Genomic DNA, 22376 nt, shown 5'->3' on the forward strand with positions numbered 1-22376 from the left:
GAGGTGTGTCTAAGAGCAGAACGTTGCTGATGGCCGAAAATTGTCTTCACTTCTTTCTAAAGGAAATTAGTGCTGTTCCTTAAAGATGCCAGCTGTAGCATTTTTAGCCTCTTGTTCCATTTTTAAACCCATTCTTCAAATATACATTTGAGCATGATCTTTTTGAAGGCAGGGCCAATTCATATCCAAGAGAAATCAAAATACACACTCCCAAATCACCTACACATCTGGGCAAAGTCCTGGAATACTTCCCCAAAACTGACTCCGGCCAAACCACCCTGGCATGGTATAATTTACTGTATCTTTAGCTCATCAGCACTTAGAAATACTTTTAGGATTAGTCACGTAATTTCTAATATAACAAAATAGTAGCAAGAGAGGGGAAAAACTGACAGCAGTAATTCTCCCTTTAAATTCTCTCAAACTGTGAACATCACTTCTGTTGCACTCTGATGCAATTAGTGGGTGCGCTTTTTGATCTTTGGCCGAACCCAGCAGCTGTTTTCTCAGTTCTGTGATGTGTGCCTTTCTTAAAAGCAGAAAAATGCTACCACGCTGAAGCTTAAGTAAATAGCAGCCGTCCTTCATGCAACAGGTAAACAATGCTGTTTCTAATGAAAGATACTTGAATAATGAGGTAGTCCTCTGACATACTGTGTTCACTCCACATCTTCGTCTATTGCAGGGATATTGGAAACAGTTAGACAATTACCACATTGTTTTTAAATGTCTGCCTGTTTCAAGAACACTCTTTTCATAGAAAAGATGTGCCGTCTTTGACTACATTGTGCCATCATATTAATGAGATAGGGCTTAGAATTCTGCATAATCAGTCATTGTAGTGAGTGTTTTTTTAATATGCTGCAAAATGATATATTCTGCTCAGAGCTAAAAATCCCCAACATCAGGCTGCCATCCTCAAAAACAGCTTGAGGAACACAAATTTTAAGAGGGAAAAATAAAAAGGACTCATAAGAAGTCCCACGGAAGTCCCAGAGGGAGTCTTTCTTTTGTGCTGTGGTTTGGGCCCTGATAGAATATAGATTGTCTTTTTTTATTAATAATCCATATCTAGCCAGACTCAGAAATTCTTCAGAAAATTAAGAAGTGCAAACCAGAATGTAACATTTGCAAGTCTCTGGGAGAGTGTTGCATTAAAACTATATTTTGTAGTTTGTTCCTTGGGTAAATATCATTAACCAGCCCTTAATATTTGTTTGGTGTTTAAAAATCACAATGGTAACATCTTCTAAGGGAAGAAAAATGAAAAGAAAACGAATAGGACTTTGATGAAAGTAGAGAATGTAAATTATTTCAAAACTATAATCTCTTATTGTACGATTTAATCTGATATGTTTCAGTTCATAGCAAACCAAAGGGAGAAAGGTTTTAAACCCAGCAGTAGTTTTAATTAATCAGAATTTCAGGAGCACAGTTGCAGGATGAAGTTAATTATAACAAAGCATTTGATAAAATGAATGTGACTCCTGCAGATTCTAATTTTTTTTTCAGAGTAATTAATCTATCTTGTATTTTTACATTTCTTGATTGTCACCGTTTACCTCCGCTGCTTTTTGTTTTTGAAAACATATGGGGGGGGGCACATCTAACAATGATATTATATTGAACTAGATTTAATTTGAGGCGTTGATTATTACAGTTTTGAGGCTATCGGTGAAATCCTGGCCCAAGTGAAAGAAATGGGAGTATAAGTATTCACTTCTCTCCATTCTGGATTTCACTCATGATTTTAGAGCATCTGCTCTCTATATTTATGTATAAAACGGTGTCTGTGGACTAGATATTCCTGAAGATTTTGCTGTTTGTCAGTATTGGGTTGATTTTCACTTATTGGCTCAGAGAGATGTGCTCATTAATAGGTAACTTGGGTTTCAGAATTTTTCTTGGGTCACAGTAAGTGACACTAAATTATCAATTTTGTACCTGCTGAGACTAACCCTAAGGTCTTATACTCAGACAGTTTTTACTCAGGCAAAACTCCCATTGAGCTCATTGCGAGTCTCGCCTGAATAACAACTGATCAAAACTTTCAGTATATGGTTCATCGGGTCTGTGGCATGAGATAGGAAAGAAACCAACATGACGTGAAAATGAAGAAAGGCCTTTTTTAAAAAAAAGAAACACTCTGTATCAACTGTAGTTTTCCCTTGGAGTCGATCCAGGATGCAAATGACTGTGGTTTGTATATCATGATTATGCATATTCTCTCTGGGACATGTTCACCCCTCAATGTTATGTACTTTTAAAAGTAAGGACGTGCTGAGCTGCTGAAGAGCTTTTCCAGCAAGTGGCCCTGATCCTGCAAGCAGATCTGCATAAGCTGACCCCACACACTATCCCATTGATTTGCAGGATTAGAGCTTATTGTTGATCTAGGAAGGAGTTCTTCCATGCAGTGAAATTTTGATGAGAAAAGTGCAGTATTTCAAAACAAGCTTAATATGGAAAATGCAAGAATGAGATACTAGTCAATTTCAGATGGATTTTATTTTTCCCCTCAGCTAATGGATCTCAGGTCCATGTTACTGACGAACATTCCAAATTAGACCACGGAACTTAAAACAGCTTTTGTGTTAGAACTCATTGGCCTGTTGCGAATGTGATAATTAATCTCTGGCTGAAGGTATAGGACTTTTAAAATAAAGGAACACAAAGAGAGGCAATTGGGGATATCAAATAAATTGTCTTAAAGTTATTTAGCAATAATGGAAATTTTTTTTAAAAAAAAATACTTGCCGTGATTTAGTCTGCATTCGTTTAAACTTCTTGCAATTAAAATAACAATTTTTCTTGCAGTTCAGATAACAATTGTTTTGAATCACAGGCCTTTGAATGAAGAAAGAGTCGAGAAACTAAAATCCTCTGCCTGTCTGAAACTTAGACTGCTGGCTGTATAACCCAAACTTCCTTTTCCTTTGATTTGCAGCGATGTTGTAGTCTCTATTACATGCATAATGTAGGGAGGGTCTCCAGAGAGAACAGTCCCCACTGATAAGATTAGGGGGAGTGTCTCAGACTCGAGTTTAGATAATCAAGAAAGGATCACCAAAGAAATCCCTCTCTAAGAGGGATGCACAGAACGAGCATGCAGTGAACAGGATGGTCTTTCAGTGCACCAGCTGTCACAAGGCCTAAAATACCGGCTGCCTCTCTCTAAGTACGGAGTATGATGTTTGTCACCAGCTCCACTGGTGCTGGCCTATCTTACTGGAAAGCTTTAAACTTAACTCAAGTCTCTGAATTGATGCACCGTACCCAGAGAAAACAGGTTAGATGCTGCATTTCTTTTTTCTGTATAACTTCTTACCTGACCTGGACTTGTTTTCTTTTCGTGTGATTGTTGGCACTTTTGTTTTCACGAAGTCCTTGTTTTGGTGTGCTGCGTGTCTTGAAACTGATCACATTGTTGAAGGTAATCATATCAAACAGTATTTGGGTCGTTATCAACAGGTTTGGCTGGTGCTAGATGCTGCTGGTGTATTTGGTATGCAGATGCCTTAATTGGTAGAAGGAGGTTGGGATGAGATGGCCTTAAAACAAGTGTTATATGAAAAGCAGTGAGTGAAAGTTGTAGTGTAAGGTGAAGAGAAAAAGAGCTGGTAGCTAGCTTTTGTGGTGTTTATTTCCAAGCTATTGCTTTAGTTGGTAAAGACTGCCCCCTAATGGAAGAGGTCAGAAGACATAATAAAGCGCCCTCCTAACTAAACTACAGTATAATACTAGGTGTTAGGTTTACAGAAAATCAGAGCTATTAAGGTCACTAAAAATACGAAAAGTAATTGCCATCTCTTTTTCACTTATGGTTAGGCCAATCAAATATATTTTTCAACAAAGACATGTATCATAATCAAAATGGTTGAATGGAAGCTATATCCCTGAATGCTGTTTATTACGGCAGATAACGTGCGAGGATTTCTAATGATCAACTAAAAGTTATGTACTTGGTAAACTCATGTTCCCAGCTTGTTCTTTTAATGGGATTAAAACTATGAATCATCGTGTAAGTTGTTATCTGATGCTGACACATTGGTCCTATTCTTTCCTCGGGCGAAACTTTCCCTTTGCTTCAGGAGAATCACGTCCTGAATGTGTAATTGAACATGGTTACATTTCAATGCATTTCTTAAATTGTATCAAATTAAAATAACAAACACAGAGAAAAGAGGCAGAAGAGACAAAAGATAAGCAAGATATTATTTTCCCCTAATTGTAATTATTCCCCAGGTCACACCCCTGCAAAAACTTCTAAACTATATAGTTTATTAATAAATAACTAAGTATTTCATAGAATCATAGAACATTAGAACTGGAAGGGATCTTGAGAGGTCAAGTCCAGTCCCCTACCCTCATGGCAGGACCAAGTGCCATCTAGATAATCCCTGATAGATTTCTGCCTAACTTGCTCTTAAATATCTCCTGTGATAGAGATTCCACAACCTCCCTAGGCAATTTATTCCAGTGTTTTACCACCCTGACTGTTAGGAAGTTATTCCTAATGCCCAACCTAAACCTCCCTTGCTGCAATTTAAACCTATTGCTTCTTGTCCTGTCCTCAGAGACCAAAGAGATCAGTTTTTCTCCCTCCTCCTTGCAAAACCCTTTTAGATACTTGAAAACTGCTATCATGTAGCTTACTGGCATATGATAAACTGCCATCTCTGTGTTCATCTATAATGGGGAATATTAATTAATTTATGTATCTGAATTTTTTTGATCTCATTAAGCATTCATTCTGGGGGTAAAAACTCGAATGAGTAACCACATTCAACTTTACCCTACTGCACATAGTGAGACTCCTTATGGGAGTAAAAACAGTGATTTATGTCAGTTTGGGCAAGATCAGATCCAGAAACAACAAAGTCCCAAATCATGTGAGGTGCCGAGCTCTCATCGACTTCAGCTGGGGTTGCAGATGCTGTAATCTTCTGGGAGTTGGACCATTCTTGTGTATCGCTGGGTCAGTATGGAGAAATGAAAGAGACAGTGAATAAATATTCAACCAAGGGATATTGATCAGTACACACCATTAGACTTATAGGAATTCTGTATGTTTGTTTCCAACTGAAACGGTGAATTGGCAGAGACTGAGTTATTATTGTAACTAAATCAGTGAACTATGAAAGTGCTGAATATAGTCTAGCGTCTACTCAGAAAATTGCCTGGGAGGTGGGGGAAGGAAACTTACCATTGATTAACTTGAAAAATAAAATTCTTCTGAGTCTGTTCTATAAACGCTGTGGTATTTTTTCACCGTTACTAAAAGGATTGCCCAGTATTAACAAAACCTTCCAATTGACTTTTAAGGTTAATAGCTAATATCCATTGAATTCTCGGGGCCTGGCTATTAGAATAGTGCAAAGTCCAGTGAACAGTTTTGGAAAATTGGAAATCTTCTTGGCAGGGGTAGAATGTTGTGAACGTTTTGTCCCCGCATTTTCCCTTTACCAGGGACACCAATTCAACGCCTCTCACCGTGAGTTTCCTCCCAGTCTTTCATTACCAGAGCTCCATGCCCCCTTGGTCAACTTGCTCCTAAAAACTCTTTCCTGTGCTTTCCTGCGTTGCGTATAAGGGGTGCGGGCATGTGTGTGTGTCTGTGTGTGTAAAACACAATTAATCCATTCATTCATTCATTAAAATAAATGAATGCAATGAAACCTCGGGCACACATTCCAAAAATAAGGACGTGATCTCATTACGGTAGCCCTCACCCTTTCCTCCCCTCGTTGTTCGTGGCTCTCACTTAGCGCCTCACCTCTAATGAAGCTGACATGAATATGCCCGGGCACAGGGAGCTGCCCAGGGAGAATCATTTGCAAAAGGAGGATCAGAGATTGTCAGCTTAGTTGCTTTGCAAACTTGTGTAAAAGGCTCGAACGTGGTTTTGAACGGTGCATAATAAATAACAGGGCACCTGATGTTGTGTGCTGAATAAACACTCCCTGCCATGTGGTGTTGGGCACGTATTGCTTGCCGCATTCGTCTGTCGTCTTTTGGATTCAATGAGGATTCTTGTACAAATAAAACAAGTGCTAGTCCCTTCTAATACATGTGTCCCTTGAGTTCTATTCCGGGTTATGCTTTATACACAAGTGGTCAACACTCATTCCCGCGCAAGAGAGCTGTGGTCTGTAAATTCTTTCTGCCCATTTGAGCCCTGCATTATGCACTTGAAGCAGTGGCCTAAGGGTTGCATAGAACTGTTGCGGCGACTGCCGTCTACGTTCCCTGGCCATGCTTCAGTGCAGCAAGGCCAATATCTAAGAGGTGAGATGCTGTACTCACCAAAGTCCCAAATGTTTTGCCTATGGAGGACTAAGTGTGGCTGATGATATTTTGAATAGGGACGGAATCGCGTAAGGCAATGGCTTTCAAACTTCTCGGCCCATGGCCCACGCTGCTCAACACAGACCTTTCTGCCGACCACCGGCCAACCACCCATGACAACAAAATGGGTGCAGGAGCAGCTTGAGGGCAGTTGGGTCTGGATGGGAGGGAGGGTGCAAGAGCAGGCTGAGGGTGGCGGGGTCTGTGAGGGAAGGATGGTGGGCTCAGGAGTAGGCTGAGGGTGAGGGGGACTCTTGCAGGAGCAGGTATCTGAAGTGGATGGATGGCACTTTCCTGGCTCTGTGCCTCCCACCACGCCCAGGCACTGCCCCCCCACTGCTCCCATTGGCCATGATTCTGGCCAATAGGAGCAGCAAAGAAGCCACTAGGCGAGCGGATTCCTGCACTGCCATTCCCCCAGCTGGGAGGAAGAGGCGCAGCAGCACCCGGAGTTGTTTCCCCCTCTCTAGCCAGATCTGATCCATGAGGCTCACCCTCCCCTCACAGCCAGAAGTCATGGGGGGGAAGAGTCGCAGGGCTGGAGCGCCAGTACAGCCTCCCTGCCGCAGTGGAGGGGCTAGCCCCGAGCCCACAGCCCACCTGCAAAACAGTCAGATCACACTTCTGAGAGCCACTGGCGTAAGGTAATTGTGAAAATCTTTCAGGACTCAGTGTAAATTAATGAATCTCCATGGACTTCCAGGGAGCGATGCTAATTACGCTCAGCTGAAGAATTGGGCCTCCGCGCTCAATTGTATGTTCCATGTACATTAACAAATATCAGTTCAGGAACCTTATTGGGGGGGGGGGGAGTTTTTGTGTGTAATCTGGATGAGAGAGGCTCTTACTGTAAATACTACTTTATCATTCAAACCGCATGAAACTCTGACACACGTAGAGTGTAAATAAAGGCAGAGAAGGAGCTCTCAGTCGCAATTATCAAACACCTTGAGTGACAGCCTCCCCTTCTAGCCAGAATCGTTCGAGTTGTTGCATACAATTACAAAATGCTGCTTTGCATATTTAACGTGCCTGTCTCCTCTTTGTTTTCCTATCCCCAGATCTATTACAAAGTTATTAAAGAAATTGGGCCGGGAGAAGAACTGCTGGTGTATATGAAGGAAGGTGCCTTTTCACTTGGGAACATGCCACCTAGTTTGGAAGGTGAGGTCCTTGTTGTTAGCTAGCTCCTCTGTGCACCTCACAACCGGGGAGGGGAGGAACCAAAAGCACATCCTGTAAGAACCGAAGTTTGCCCTCTTGTGTGTTCTGTTCTGCTAACTGCAGGCTGTTCGGAGGTTTTACAGTGATACCTTTTCTCACTTGCATGGTGACAAATCTCCCTCTGTCAAAACAACAAGGTGCCCTGTGGTTCCTGAAAGACTAACAGGTTTATTTGAGCATACGCTTTTGTGGGTAAAAACCATTTTGCCAGATGTCCACAAAAGCGTATGCTCAAACAAATCTGTTCTCGCTGGTTATATTGGTTATCTTAGTCAGTGAAGTCTGAGCAAAACTTTTTTTCACTTAAGCACAGGAGCAGATACATGAACATATAATACAGGTTGAATGTCTCTAGTCTGACACCCTGGGATCTGACCAGTGCCGAACCAGAGAATCTGCCAGACCATGGGGGGTCAATATTGTCTAGCAGCATCACCAACACTTCCACTGCTTGCTGGGCTCTTAGAAGACACTGAGTGATAAATTAGAGCTAAATAACAGCACAGAACCCTGAGAGCCAGGACTGGTGGCTGTGAACAAACTTTATGGGACCAAAGGAAACTTGGTCACACCCATGATAAGTGGCTATCTGGCTAACTAACATCACGCCAGACACTGGATGTTGCTGGACCAGAGCGTGCCGGACTGAATAGGTTCCACCTGTATTAACGAACATTAGGGTTTGAATACGATAGGGGGCAACTCACTAATTCCCAAGGTGGCCATGGTGGTTTGTTTCCAGTCAAACTGAGCCAAACCATTATGAGATTTGCAAGCCAGGCCATGTTTTTAGATCATATGGCCAATGTGACCGGTGCCAAAGCTGGAACAGCCACTGCGCCGTTATACTGCGTCTGGCTCCGCAACATCCCCTGACATGCAGAGTGAGAAGCTGGGCGAATGTTCACAAATAAAGGGAACATCTTCATTGCTTCCGGCAATGCATGTCTTTTTTGGCAGCCGGTTGGAATGGCAGGTGAGGGGCCTGGATCGCCTGGCTCACTGAGTGAGCAAATTGTTTAGGGGGACGTTGCAGGGCTCATTGAGCCGACCTACGGGTTAAGCATTTGTATTGAGCTCTTACATTCGCATGGTCAGTTCCCCCCCTAAATAGATGGATACTAATGATTAAAGTTCAGCCACCGCACAGCACCGCTAACGAGTTGTTACATTTTCACAGAAGAGTGTTTCATAATTAGTTACTGCACGGAATGGTCAGTCCTTGGGTTCTGCTTCTGTGTGTTCCACAAGCTGACAATGTGAAATTAAAGGTAACTTGCAAAGGGGGGAGAAAACCCAAATTTGTGTCCTCATCCCCACCTTCCCCCTTGTATGATGTTTAAAGATGGCCCGGAAATGGATTTTCCAGATCAAAGGGAGAGAGGTTTCTGATTGTATTTCATTAGATAGAGAGGGCTTATCTCCAGGGAAATACTCTGCGACTATTGGAGAACTAGTGATATGATAACATCATGAAAACAAAGAGCCCTGCTCTATACCAAGACCTTATTCCCAAATAACCCCCTCTCAAGGTTGAATTTATAAGCAGTGTGTCCATACTATCAAGCCCGTTATTTCAAAATAAGGGGCCTCAGAATTCAAACTCTGTACTCCTGCTTTTCACGAGGAGTGACACTAATTCTGAAACAGTAATAAATAATAGTGTGGGAGCTCCGATGCTGCTAATTCAAACTTACTGGCATCCGGGAGGTCTCCTGCAGTTCCCCGAGTTTGCTTCCTGGCTCTCTAAGTTGAGGTAGCGTGTCCACATTAATGGAGCCTGCCTCGGATTCATTGCGATGCTTCCCCATAGTGAGGACATGCTAGTTTGAATTTTTTAAATCGGGTGTTTTTAAGTCGAATGTAGTAAATTTGAAATAGCTTCTTAGCGTAGTCATGGCCTGGGTGAAAAATGGAGCAGTTTTGGGGCGGGGAGGAAAAATAGTTGGACTACTTACAACTTTGACTTTGGACTAAGAAGTGTTTTTTTTTTTAAACTGGATTTTTATATAGGTGACATGAATATAATTTTTTTTTTAAGTTGCTGGTGCTGCGCATGGTCAGAGATGGATGGGCCTTTGGTCTTACCCAGTCTGACAGTTCCTAAGTTTCTATGTTTTGTTTTGTCTTATTAATACCTACTAAACACAGTGACTAACATTAAAAGGTCAGTACCCCCTCTCCTTGAAGTGACACAGCTCACAATACAAAGCTCTGAGGGATGAAAGTGGTCTCCCCACAAAAACAAGGACGACCAGACATGTTGTTTCTGGTAAAAGCCTAAGCCACAGAAAACCAATTTGAAAATGTAACCTTAGAAGCCTCCTTTTAAGAATCAAAAAAGGACACAACCCACCTCTTTAAAAAATCCTTTGCAAGTCACATGTGAAACAATTAACTCACTAGAATGCTAACATGAAGGGCTCTGTGCTTCCCAAATAAAAGTTACTATAAGGGGTGTTAAAGAACTAACTAATATATTTTATTTTATTTATTTATTGTTTTAGTTTGGCTTTAATTTGGTGACAATGAAAGTTAAAGAAAATGAGAGGGTGGATGAATTATATAGTGACCAATCTGAATTTAAAAAGAACAAGTAGTCCTATGGAACCTTAGCCTGGTCTTTACAAAAACTTTATTTTGAAATAATCCCCCCCAAGGTCAAATTTATAAGCCGAGCGTCCACACTCCCAAGCCTGTTATTTTGAAATAACGGGCCACCGAATTCAAAATCTGTACTCCTGCTGTTCTTCAGGTGCAACACTAATTCTGAAATACTTATCTCGAAATAACAGTAGTGTGGGTGCTCTGGTGCCACTATTTCAAAATAACAACTACCCATAGTAATTTGAACTAATTACCACCCAGTACTTCCTGAAGCTCTAAGTCTGAGGTAGCGAATCCAATTAACAGAGCCAGCCTCAGACTAATTTCAAAGCTTCCCTGTAGTGTGGACAAACTAGTTCGAATTTGTTAAATTGGGAGTTATTAAGTCAAATTTAGTAATTTTGAAATAGTTTACTAGTGTGGACGTGGCTTTAGAGACTAACAAAAATATATATGGTATCAAGCTTTCACAGGCAAAACCCACTTCATCAGATGATGAGCTGGTGGGGAATAACAGAAATCAAGTATTTTATAGCTAGTAAAATACAATTAAAAAGGTACTTGTCAGTTGTAGGACCAGTGCTAATGAGGCTAATTAAGTGAGCTGAAAATGTCCCAGACTTAGTTTTTGAAGTAAAAATGAGGAATTAAATGCAGAGAAGACTGAATTTAGTCTATCTTTTCTGTTTACACATTGACTGCGGGAATGGTTCATGATTGGTGCAAACTTCTTCACTATTATTTGATGAGAGATTTATACAAATTTATTTAATCCTATGAATTGCTCATGGGCTATTTGCCTATTATGTTACCTAATCAATACTTGAAATCAAAGTTATTTCGATTGGGCATTCTGGTCATATGCTGGGTTTTGTTCCTTACTGGGTAGATTAATTTAACTCCTGCTTTCAGAATTCTCATGCAAATATTTAGGGCTCTAAATGTAAACTCCACTTTCTGTGCATATTCTTCAATAGTTGTTTGATATTTGCTGTCTGAATGAACGGTTCTACCAAAAACCTCTTTTGCTAAGGGTATTCTGAATGAAAAAAAAGGGTCCAAACACAAATGATACAAATTAACTGCGACATTCCGGTTCATATTTTTGAATTGGGTTTTTCAGTAGCCGCTCAGAAATACCAATGCTATTCTTGAGAGCAAGACAGAGCAGTGAGTATTTTTCCCCTTAAAATAATGGCATAAAAACTAAATATACCTTTGAGAATTTCTGTAAAAAAAAAAAAAGGCGCAAAACCAGGAAGAAAACTCAAAGCTGCTTAGTTGGATGTAGGATGATCTGTTTGGCTTCAAAGATTAGTTTTTAATTGACATTTATTTGAACAAGAAAAAAAACCACCTCGTTCCCTACAATATGCCTTTGTTGTCATTATATAACATTTATCTACATCCTTCCAATAATGTGTCATGCTTTTGCCCGGTAATTGCTTCTAAATTGTAATAGCCCTACATCCAATATTTGTCTTTTTAATACTTTGTCACCTTCAGTAATGATTTCCTCCTCCTGTCCCAACCTCCCCTCACCCCCCTTTTCAGCTCTGAATTGCACAAAAAACAAAATGCAAAAATGTTCCGCACAAAGATAATTATCAGAAAAATCTTTTCTCCAAACCTCAGCGGCATGCAGTAGACCCCTTATCACTGCAGGAATTTTGAGTAGGGCTCTTGAACTCCTTTGAGACTTGAGGCTGGTAGATTAGCATGTAGATGCCACATAATTGTGTTCCCCTTGGTTTCTCTGAAAGCTATTAGGCACTGATTTATTTTTTTGTTACATTCCTGCTTTGTCCTGAGTGTTACTGATAGAACTTAAGATAGACGCATATAACCACAGATTTGACAAACAAGACATTGAGCACTAGCAGCAAATTTTTGTTGACAGATTTTTCTTTTTCTTTTTGCTAAAATATCAAAGTATGAACCCGGTTTTGAAGGGCACAGTTTTTGGGTATTGGACTTAAAGTGGGGGGGGAACCCTTATTGAACTCAAAGACTATAAACTGGAGGTAGAGGGATGATCTAGAGATAAAGGCATAGCTCTGAGAGGCCATGTCTATACTAGAAGATTATTTAAACTTCTGGGCACCTGATTTTACAAATTTGAAGTTCCATGTCCTTGCTACAGGGAAGAATCAAATTTTTTTTTTTTTTATAATGGAGATTGCCTATCTCCTAGAGCTGGAAGGGACCTTGAAAGGTCATTGAGTCCAGTCCCCTGCCTTCACAGCAAGATTAAGTACTATACCTGACAAATTTTTGCCCCAAATGGCCTCTGCAAGGATTGAACTCACAACCCTGGGTTTAGCAAGCCAATGCTCAAACCATTGAGCTATCCCTCCCCCCATCTAAGACAAGCTCCATTAATGTGGATGTGGTACCTCAGACTCAGATTTTCAGGGAGCACTGAGGAGCTGCAGAAGGCCTCCTGTAGGCCAATTAGTTCAAATTTGGAGCATCCACACTAACGTTATTTCAGACTCACAAGTTCAGGAATAGTGCTATTCCTCATGATAAGCAGCACTACCGAGTTCAATTCCGTGGCCCCTTATTCTGGAATAATGGGCTGGATGCACTGCTTACAAATTTGACCTTGGGGGATTATTTTGGACTCAGGTCCTAATGTAGACCAGGCCAGAGTCAGGAGATCTGAGTTTAGTGTTGAGCTTCCTTTGCAATTTGGAATCCACTCCTACCTGGTACTGATCTAGTCTTTACATATGTGTTGCATTTTCTTTCCCTGCAGCAATACACAAGGATCTTGTGAGGCTGGACTCACTAATGACTGTCACTATTTGTTTGCATGAATATCCAGAGCTCTGAATGCAAGAAGAGCATCTATTCCAGTATTTCTTAAACTTTTTTAAGACTGAGGAACACCAAACAATAATGTTTTTTATGAGTAACACCAAGGATTTTTTGTTGAGGAAAAAAAAAGGATTGGGGGAAAAAGAGTCAGGGAGAGGGGAGTTATTGAGCAAAAAAAGGGGGTCAGGGAAAGTTATTGAGGGGGGAAAAAAAGGTCGCCTGCCCCCTTAAGGGTGGCCATTTTGAACTCTCTTGGCCTCCGCGGCACACTGGTGTGCCGCAGAACACAGTTTAAGAAACACTGATCTATTCTGTGTCATTTTGGGGTGTTCAGTTAATCTACATGCCAGTCAATTTCTCCCTCTCCTACCCCATAAATGTTGAACAGATTTTATTTCTAGGGTTTCTGAGAATTGGATAATAATTATAAGGAGTAGGGGCATGTTGGGGTTTGTGGCTACCACAGTCTCTGTCATCTTTTGTGTCTCTCTTATACATTTTCTTTTCTCCATGTTAGAAAATCCATATCCCTTCATATTGTTCATTCTCCATGAACATGGAAAAGCTCTTGCACTGGAAAAGGGAAGAAGAAAGTTCTCACAAGTTTGCTCAAAATACATACTTTTCCCCCCAAAAGATGTGAAGCATAAATAGCTGTAGCTGCAAATTATTTGTTGCCCAAAAGATACACAAAAAGCAAAACCAAAAAATGTAGGTGACTGAACAAGCCAAGCCTTGGTTTTTTTGGGTTTCTTTTTTCTTTTTTCTGTCATTACTTAACAGAAGCCTTATTGGACCAGATATTCAGCTCGTGTCAAGAGATCTTGGCCAGCTTGTGGCTTCTGAGGATCTGGACAGACATGTCCAACTTATGTTAATGTTGACAGCTGGCAGGCCAGGGCAGTGGGAGAGGTGGGATTAGCCAAATAAGAATTACCAGCTGTCACAAACCGCTGTGCATCGAAACAAAAGATGTTACTTTCTTAAAGGTGTGGTGTTGTGATGTCGTGTGTGCACGTGTGTGTGTGTACACGGGATATTGACAGGTATCTAGCTAGCTAATCAAATATTCTCCCTTGAGAACAGGTGTCATGGCGTTCCTGCTAAATCTGCCTGTATCAGCAATGGGCAACCTGGGCTAGCGAGTGGGCTGCAGGCGTGACACACACACCCCTTCATCTCAGTGCACCGAGGCCGTTGTAACCAAGATGGTCTTGTGGGCTAATGTAGTTTTGCTAATTGTGCTTGAGTATGTAGATTTGGGGGAAGGGGTTGCCGATTGAACCGTAGCAGCGCTTTGATTGGATGCAGTCAATGTTGTGTGCAATCAGAACCCACCATAGGCATCCTGTAGCCTAGGCAGGGGAAGGCTTTGCCAGACATAGCCCCGCCCACACTCCACCCCCAGAACGCCGACAGAGTGTTGCTGCTCCCAGTGCCTGCCCTCCCCGGTAGCCAGGGAGGGAGGCGAGAGCTGTGCCATGTACCCTCCTCCCTCTCCCCACTCCCAGAGCTCCGGGGGCCAGGGAGGCGGGAGCCGCGCCACACTCCCTCCTCTCTCTTCCCCTCCCCCGGTGCTCCACAGGCCGGGAAGGTTAGGCCGTGCACACACACTTCCTCCCATCTCTTCCCCTCCCTATAGGGGGTGGGGCCTCAGCAGAGGGGGGGCTGCAGGTGGGGCTGGGAGCAACCACCCCTGGCACCCATCTCACTTCAGATGCCCTGGCTTTACGTGTGTGTCACTTCAGTAACACCCGTAGGAAAAAAACTGCTCAGACAGAAACCAGCAGAATCTGCCAACTCTGTGTATGGACAATGGTAAATAAAATGTCTCGAGCCATTTATAGAACCCAATGGGTCGTATGTGGCCCATGGGCTGCAGGTTACCTACCCATCATTGGCCTATATCCATCTGCGCATTTTATACCTAGAAACTGGTTAGGGTAAAATAAGAACCAACCAACCTAAATCTGGAAGGATTTTTGAAGCTTGAGGATATTCTTTGTTAAATTGTTTCTGTGCAAAAAACAAAACAAAACAAACCCCCCAAAATCATCCACTTCTGCATTTCCAAGGTTAGGATAAAAGATGAAACACCAAAATGCACTGAGACCAGTAATATTTTCGTTCTGTATGGAATTATGATACTCTGAATACTCCATAGAAGATCAGGCTTTTGTGGGATTTCCAAACCATGGAAGTTTTAATATAAACTGAGAACAGCTATGGATGAAATTTGATTATTTGTCCAGAGCAAAGTTTTGTCTAGATCACGAAGGAAGGAAGGAAAGAAGAAAGGAAGGAAGGAAGGACGGAGGGAGGGAGGGAGGGAGGGAGGAGGAAGGGAGGGAAGATCTATGGGATGAGTTACTAAGGCCATGTCTCCACTCGTCAGAGATTCAACGCTCTGGCAATCAATCCTCCAGGGTTTGATTTAGCGGGTCTAGTCAAGACCCGCTAAATCAAGCACCAAGGGTGCCCCTCTCGGTACTGGCACTTATTGCTGTTGCGAGCAGTAAGAGAAGTCGACAGGAACATTTGTCCCGCCAACCTTGAGCTGTGGGGCCACACCAGAAAATCGGTGCAAGGTACATCAACTTAAGCTACACAGTTCAGGTGGCAGGAGTTGCATATTTTGCATCAGTTTTCTCCAACCTGGCCTGAAGTAGTTGTTCTTGCTGCCAGAACAGTTCAAGCAAACCAAGGCTATATCTACACTGCAGTTCTTTTTGGGGAAAAGGTACACAAATTGCGAACCACCATTTGCATACCTTTTTCTGATTCTTTTTTTGGAAGAGGCTTTTCCAACATTTGGCCCGTCCACATGGGGCCAAATGTGGAGAAAACCTCCTATTTTGGAAGAGCCCTTATCCCTCATAAAATGAGAAAAAAAGAGCTTCTGAAAGAACATGCCCGCTTTTTCAAAAACAAATCCAAAAAAGCAGACGGCTTCCCTGGACGTGGCAGAGTTTTTCCGGGATACCTCCGGTACCCCGGAAAACCTCTGTAGTGTAGACATAGCCCAAGGAACCTCTAGAGAAGAAATGTTAGTTACTATGTAGATGGGGGAAGGAGGGGCTAGACAACCCAAACTAGTCTTGTCTCACCTGATTCTCTGGAGTCCAAAGACAGAACAAAAATGTAGGCATATTAGGGTACGTCTAGACTACCGCGTTTTGTCGACAGATACTGTCGACAAAACTTCCGTCGACAAAGAGCGTCCAGACACATTGAGTTCTGTCGACAAAGCAAGCTGCTTTGTCGACAGAACTCTGTAGTCTGGACGCAATGTTACAGGCAATAACACCTTCTGTCTACAGAGTTCTGTCGACAGAAGGTGTTATGCCTCGTAAAATGAGGTATACCAGCGTCGACAAAACTGCTGAGTTCTGTCGATGTTATGTCGACAGAACTCAGCGGTAGTGTAGACGCTGGTATAGTTTTGTCAACAAAAGTCCACTTTTGTCGACAAAACTAGGTAGTCTAGACACACCCTTAGACAAGGATGTAGCCTCCAGGAGATGCTATCTGGGGAGTACGCCAGTGCTTCTGCCCAGCTCTGCTCTGTCCCAGAAAAGACATAATTAAGGCAAGAGATGTGTGTTCTGATGGTGTTGAACATTTAGCCTGGAATCACTTTGTAGCAACACCATTCTGCCACATCCCCTACAACGTGACAATGTAATTTGATAACTCAATCCACGCACGATTTTATTTGATAAGAAACAATTTCTTGGTGACAGAATGAACACAATAAGTGCTCCTGCTCATATTGCCTTGTCAACCTTCTAGTAAATCTGAGTAGCTTCTCTTGCCGTTGTTTAGCATTCTCGCTCCCCAGTGACACAAAATATGTCACTTACATGTCGGTTCTGTTCTGAAGATCTCTAATAAACATTGTTTCTTCCCTAAAAACTAGAAAAAGCCCAATCCAGCTTCCACAGAAGCCAAGAGTGCTTTGGTCATTGCTCACATCAGTAGCAGAGGAATCAGACCCATATTATATTATCTATCTGAGCTACAAGTTGAACGTCTCTAATCTGGCCTCCCTCAGGACCTGACCGGTGCCAAACCAGAGAATTTGCCAAACCATGGGAGGTCTGTATTGTCTAGCAGCATCACCAACACTTCCTCTGCTAACTGGGCTCTTAGAAGACATATGGGGTGAATTAGAGCTAACTAACAGCACAGAACACTGAGCACCAGAACTGGTGGCTGTAAACAAAGTTTATGGGACCATGGAAAACTTGGCCACACCCATGATCAGTGGACATCCGGCTACCTAAAATCATGCCGGACCACGGATGTTGCTGGACCAGCGAGTGCCGGACTAGGGAGAGGTTCAACCTGTACTTTCAAAGGAGAAAAAAGTGAAAATGTCACTAATCTTGCCCCTTTTTTCACGTTTTTCAAAATTTGATCAAAAATGTTTGGAAGAAACTTTTGGTTTTAGGAAATATTAACTTGCTTGCCTGCGTGTGCCTCTCCCCGCCCCCCCTCCCAATCTCCTCTTCTCATCTTCAGCAAGTCACTTAAGTTCTCAGAGTTTCATTTTCCTCCTGTGTCCAAACAGAGCAGCACCCCTGCTGGGAGAGCTAATTGATTAGTTAATAGCTCAACATTATTTTGCATACAAAGTGCCGTGAGTAGTGATTCTTATTTATTATTGATGCTGTTTAGTTTCATTCCCTAGCATTTGGAAGTAACTGACAATGAGAAAGGAGGATTAATATTTGAATCACAAATAAGGAAGCAAGGACAGTTACGGACTTTATTCTGACTTCACTTTCTTTGGTGTAACTATTTTGACTCCAGACGTGGTCCCCCTGATTTATATCGAACCTACATTTGGGCCTTGAAAAACAAATGATGCTGAAATTTTATGCACAATTTTTGCTGATTTGCACGTGTAACTTATAGAAGGGTAAAAAGTTAAAAGATAAAAGATAAAAAGGCAGAAACTCCAACAGACAGGGGAATGAGGCTACGGGAATGCACCCCATCTTTTATGCTCTCACCTCCTTTTGTACAATGATCCCCATCAGAGCTAATAATATTAGCCAAGATCATGAATTCACTCCCAGCTCTACCCTCTTAAACATAATATTTGTATTACGCCTCTTGAGTTAATCAGTCTTGCTACAGGCTTTACATATGCAGTAACGCTATTAACATGCAAGAATGAAACGTGAAGTGCAAAAAAGGCTTTCAGAAATGGAACGGGGCTGAGAGAGGGGAAGGGGGAAATCCGGCAGAAGGAGACTAAATGGTAATTCAAAAGCTTCTGTTTCAGGCTGACTGCTGGGTGGAGAAACCCTGGATTGTCCCAACTCCCTCACAGAAGTCGTTCTCCTGGAAAATTTACAGCTCTGAGCTGATTGTTTGACTTGGCACTATAGTCAGGATGCTGCCTTGTAAACTTAATAATAGCTGCCCTCTTTTTAATTTGTTTGACCTTGACTACAATAATTTATTATGTGCATTAGATCTTTTTTTGTTTTAACAAAGAATTTGGCTTCTTTCTCTTCACTGCATGATGCTATGGTTTCGAACCCCTCCTGCTTCATAGTGCACTGTGGCTGCCTCATAGCAAGCTTAGAGGTTTGGTGGGGAAGGCAATCCCTTGAAAACCATGTTCTCCAGGTTGCCTTAAAGTAGAGGAGCTTTTCCTAGCATAAATATATTATCTTTTTACAGGGTTCCTTTTGAGACGGGAATCCTTCTGGTTTGCAAAACTTTCCTCCCCACCTCTTGGCAGGCCCATGTGAGGAAACAGCCGCAACGTTATTTGTATTTTAGAAACCATGTAATTGCCAAAATAAAATAAAACAACCCCAAGCCCCAACACTATGTATATCCAGGAACTCCTGTCGGTGTCAGCAAAAAGCCCCAGCAGAGTTGAGGACAAAAAGCAGACGGAGGTGTTCAAATTGCTGCTGTTCAAGGCACTTTTCTGTAGCACAGAGCATGCGGAAAGCCACAGGCTTTTTAGGTTGTTTGATGGTTGTATTTGCACCATTCAGGTTTGATATTCACTGCCCCAGCCCAGTTCGCGGAGGTACATTCTGTATCGGCAGCATTCAAACACGCTCTGTTCGGGCTATGTGCAGTGCCCGTCATTTTATTCCCAGGCGAAATTGTGGCTCCAAAGAGTTGACATTGTTCAGACTTTCCGCAACAGGCCTCTTTTGTCTTTCTGGTTGTAGAAGAGCCCACGTTTCGCTGTGAGGACTGCGATGAACTCTTCCAGTCGAAGCTGGACCTGCGGCGACACAAGAAATATGCCTGCAACTCTGTCGGCTCGCTGTATGAGACGCTGAATGAGGAGATCAAACAGGAAGGGCTAAGCGATGGCCAGGTCTACGAGTGCAAAGACTGTGAGAGAATGTTCCCCAATAAATACAGGTATTGCTGAGGCCACAGAAACTCGTGTGGGACGTGGAAAAGTAAAAGAAATTATCCTAACACAAAATATGACTTTGAAGTGCATGGATCTGGGAGAGCAGGAGTGGTAGTAGATCATGGCTTTTCAGCTGTAGGCCACCATCCTGAGGGATTTGGGTTTATTTAGTCTGCAAAAGAGAAGAGTGAGGGGGGATTTGGTAGCAGCCTTCAACTACCTGAAGGGGGGTTCCAAAGAGGATGGAAAGAGGCTGTTCTCATAGGGTACGTCGAGACTACATGCCTCTGTCGCCAGAGGCATGAAGATTAGGCTACCCGACATAGTAAAATGAAGCGGCGATTTAAATAATCGCCGCTTCATTTAAATTTACATGGCTGCCGCGCTGAGCCGACAAACAGCTAATCAGCTGTTTGTCGGCTCAGCGCGATAGTCTGGACGCGCGGGTGTCGACATCAAAGGTATTTGTCGACCACCCAGGTAAACCTCCTGATCAGCTGTTTGTCGGCTCAGCGCGGCAGCCATGTAAATTTAAATGAAGCGGCGATTATTTAATCGCCGCTTCATTTTACTATGTCGGGTAGCCTAATCTACATGCCTCTGGCGACAGAGGCATGTAGTCTAGACATACCCATAGTGGCGGATGGCAGAACGAGGAGCAATGGTCTCAGGTTGCAGTGGTGGAGGTCTAGGTTGGAACCTAGAAGAAAGTTCTTCACACAGCGCATAATCAACCTGTGGAACTCCTTGCCTGAGGAGGTTGTGAAGGCTAGGATTATAACAGGTTTTAAAATAGAACTAGACAAATTCATGGAGGTTAAGTCCATAAATGGCTATTAGCTAGTATAGGTAAGGAATGGTGTCCCTAGCTTCTGTTTGTCAGAGGGTAGAGATGGATGGCAGGAGAGAGATCGCTTGATCAGTACCTGTTCGATTCACTCCCTCTGGGGCACCTGGCATTGGCCACTGTTGGCAGACAGGATACTGGGCTGGATGGACCTTTGGCCTGACCCATTATGGCCATTCTTATGTTCTTATGGATATTAGGAAAAACTCTTTCCCTAGAAGGGTGGGGAAGCACGAGGTGGTTCCGTCAGGAGGTGGTGGAATCACCATCCATAGATGTTCCTTCACCACTGAAGTCAAGGGGATGAGGTTCTCTGCCAGAGAAACATGGCAGTAGGATTACAGCATTGCCCGTCCTACAGAGGTGATCCAAAAATTTCCATCGCAACAAAATCTTTGTTAAAATGTATTTAGTGAAAATTTTCTTTACAAATATTTTCTGCTTTCCAATCCTTTCTGAAGTGAATGAGAAATAACTCACTGGGGGAAAGGGGAGAATGAATGATAAAGCTCAGTTTAGTCTCTTCTCTTTAGTAGTATCAGCCTTTTATAATGAATTTTACAGGGAAGGTTTTAATGAAAATGTGGCAATTGCAGAGTGCCTATGTGTGCATTAAACTGGTCACCTTTAAAAAAACTTAAAAATCCTCTGCCCAGTTAAACTTACTTACAATTCCCTTTCCCAAAAATTTAATTCCATGCATAGATTAAATGTAATGCCACTTCAGTTGGAAACTACCAATTTTGTTTGCTCCCCAGCAAATCTGAACATTGCCCTTTATTCATAGAGAGAGAGAACCCCCGCTAATGCAGCTGAATAAATCCAGTCAATACACCTAGTTTGCCTAATCATTCTTGGAATGTAATAGAGATCAAATCAAGAATATCAGTAGACAGCCGAAATTGAGCACTTAGCAGATGACGAGGTAAACAGATGTGCTAATCTCACTAGATATTTTCTTGTAAATATTGAGTTTAGTTGTCCATATTTTCCTCAAAATAAACTCATAAATCACGACTAACCGCAGGAAAATAATATCACTTCATGGGTGAACCTACTTTCTTTATCAGAATGGGTGATTATTCTTCATCAATAACAGCAAGTCAACAGCAAGTGTTTTGCTTGTGACAATTAGCAATCAGAATTTGAAGGGAAAAGAGAGGATGTCCCATGGAGCAGGGAGATTTTAAACTGCCTTGGTTCATCAGAAATGGTTAGCCGCCAGAAGGAAATCTAGCCACGCCCCAGAGGTGGCGTGCAGAAACAGCAACATGCAGAGTTGTCATAACTTGTGAACCCGCAAATGCTGTCATGTCACAGATATTTGAATATTTCAATTTTCAGTTTTGGCTGGGAGTGGCGAAAGAAACTAAGGACTTGTCTCCACAGTGCTGGGGAATGATGTTTCAGTGATCGATACACCGGCCATTGATTTATCGTGTCTGCCCAGACATGATAAATCAATTTCTGAGCACTCTCCCATCAAAGCCAGTCCTGCACCAGGATGAGAAGAGTAGCTGGCATTGACAGGAGAGCAGCCCCTGCCAACCTTACTGCATGCAAGATGCCGCCGTAAATACGCCAACTTCAGATACACTAGTTGCGTCGCTGAAGTGACACAGATTAGATCATTGTCAGGGTTTACACTAGGCCTTAGGGAGTTAAGTACCTAATTCCTGGGTTCTTAACACCATAATGATCATGTCAAAATCCCAGCCATACGGCCTAATCTTGAGATGTCGTACCTTTATAGAATAGGGTCTATGGAATATAACTTACAGACAGAACCTTTCTAGCAGGTTTTTAACTGTCCTGTAGCATATAATATAGAATTGAATACCCACGTTAAATGTTTATAGAGACAATTTTTTAAAAACCTATCGAGAGGATTTCATTTTCTGTTAAATTTCAATGGATTTTAACAGTTCTGTGGATGAGTATCTGCTACTCCCAGTGATCTGTATTGGAAGCCAATGTGAGTTACAAATGTTCCTCCTTTCTCGGGATCACAGGATTTCCAGGGTGAACAACTTCCAGCCTTTTTGGCACTTGAGTTGCTAATGGGGTAAATCTTTACCACACTATATGTTCATCCTTGGAGGAGGACTATCCTGCCCTTCTTACCCA

General features: G+C 42.3%; 1 protein-coding gene across 6 annotated transcripts in view; it reads left to right on the forward strand.

The window, feature by feature from the left end:
• PRDM16 (PR/SET domain 16) overlaps positions 1-22376 on the forward strand; it is a 539129-nt gene that overhangs the window by 461157 nt on the left and 55596 nt on the right. For 5 of the 6 annotated variants that reach the window (XM_075906566.1, XM_075906569.1, XM_075906568.1 and 2 more), the window contains 2 exons: positions 7410-7512; positions 19209-19407. In XM_075906566.1, coding sequence (XP_075762681.1) covers positions 7410-7512; positions 19209-19407 — 302 coding nt within the window. Of the gene's footprint in view, positions 1-2906; positions 3290-7409; positions 7513-19208; positions 19408-22376 lie in introns of those variants that run through there. The other variant, XM_075906570.1, reaches the window with a different exon arrangement.

This window comes from Pelodiscus sinensis, chromosome 23, assembly GCF_049634645.1.
Source record: "Pelodiscus sinensis isolate JC-2024 chromosome 23, ASM4963464v1, whole genome shotgun sequence".
Classification (NCBI taxonomy): Eukaryota; Metazoa; Chordata; order Testudines; family Trionychidae; genus Pelodiscus; species Pelodiscus sinensis.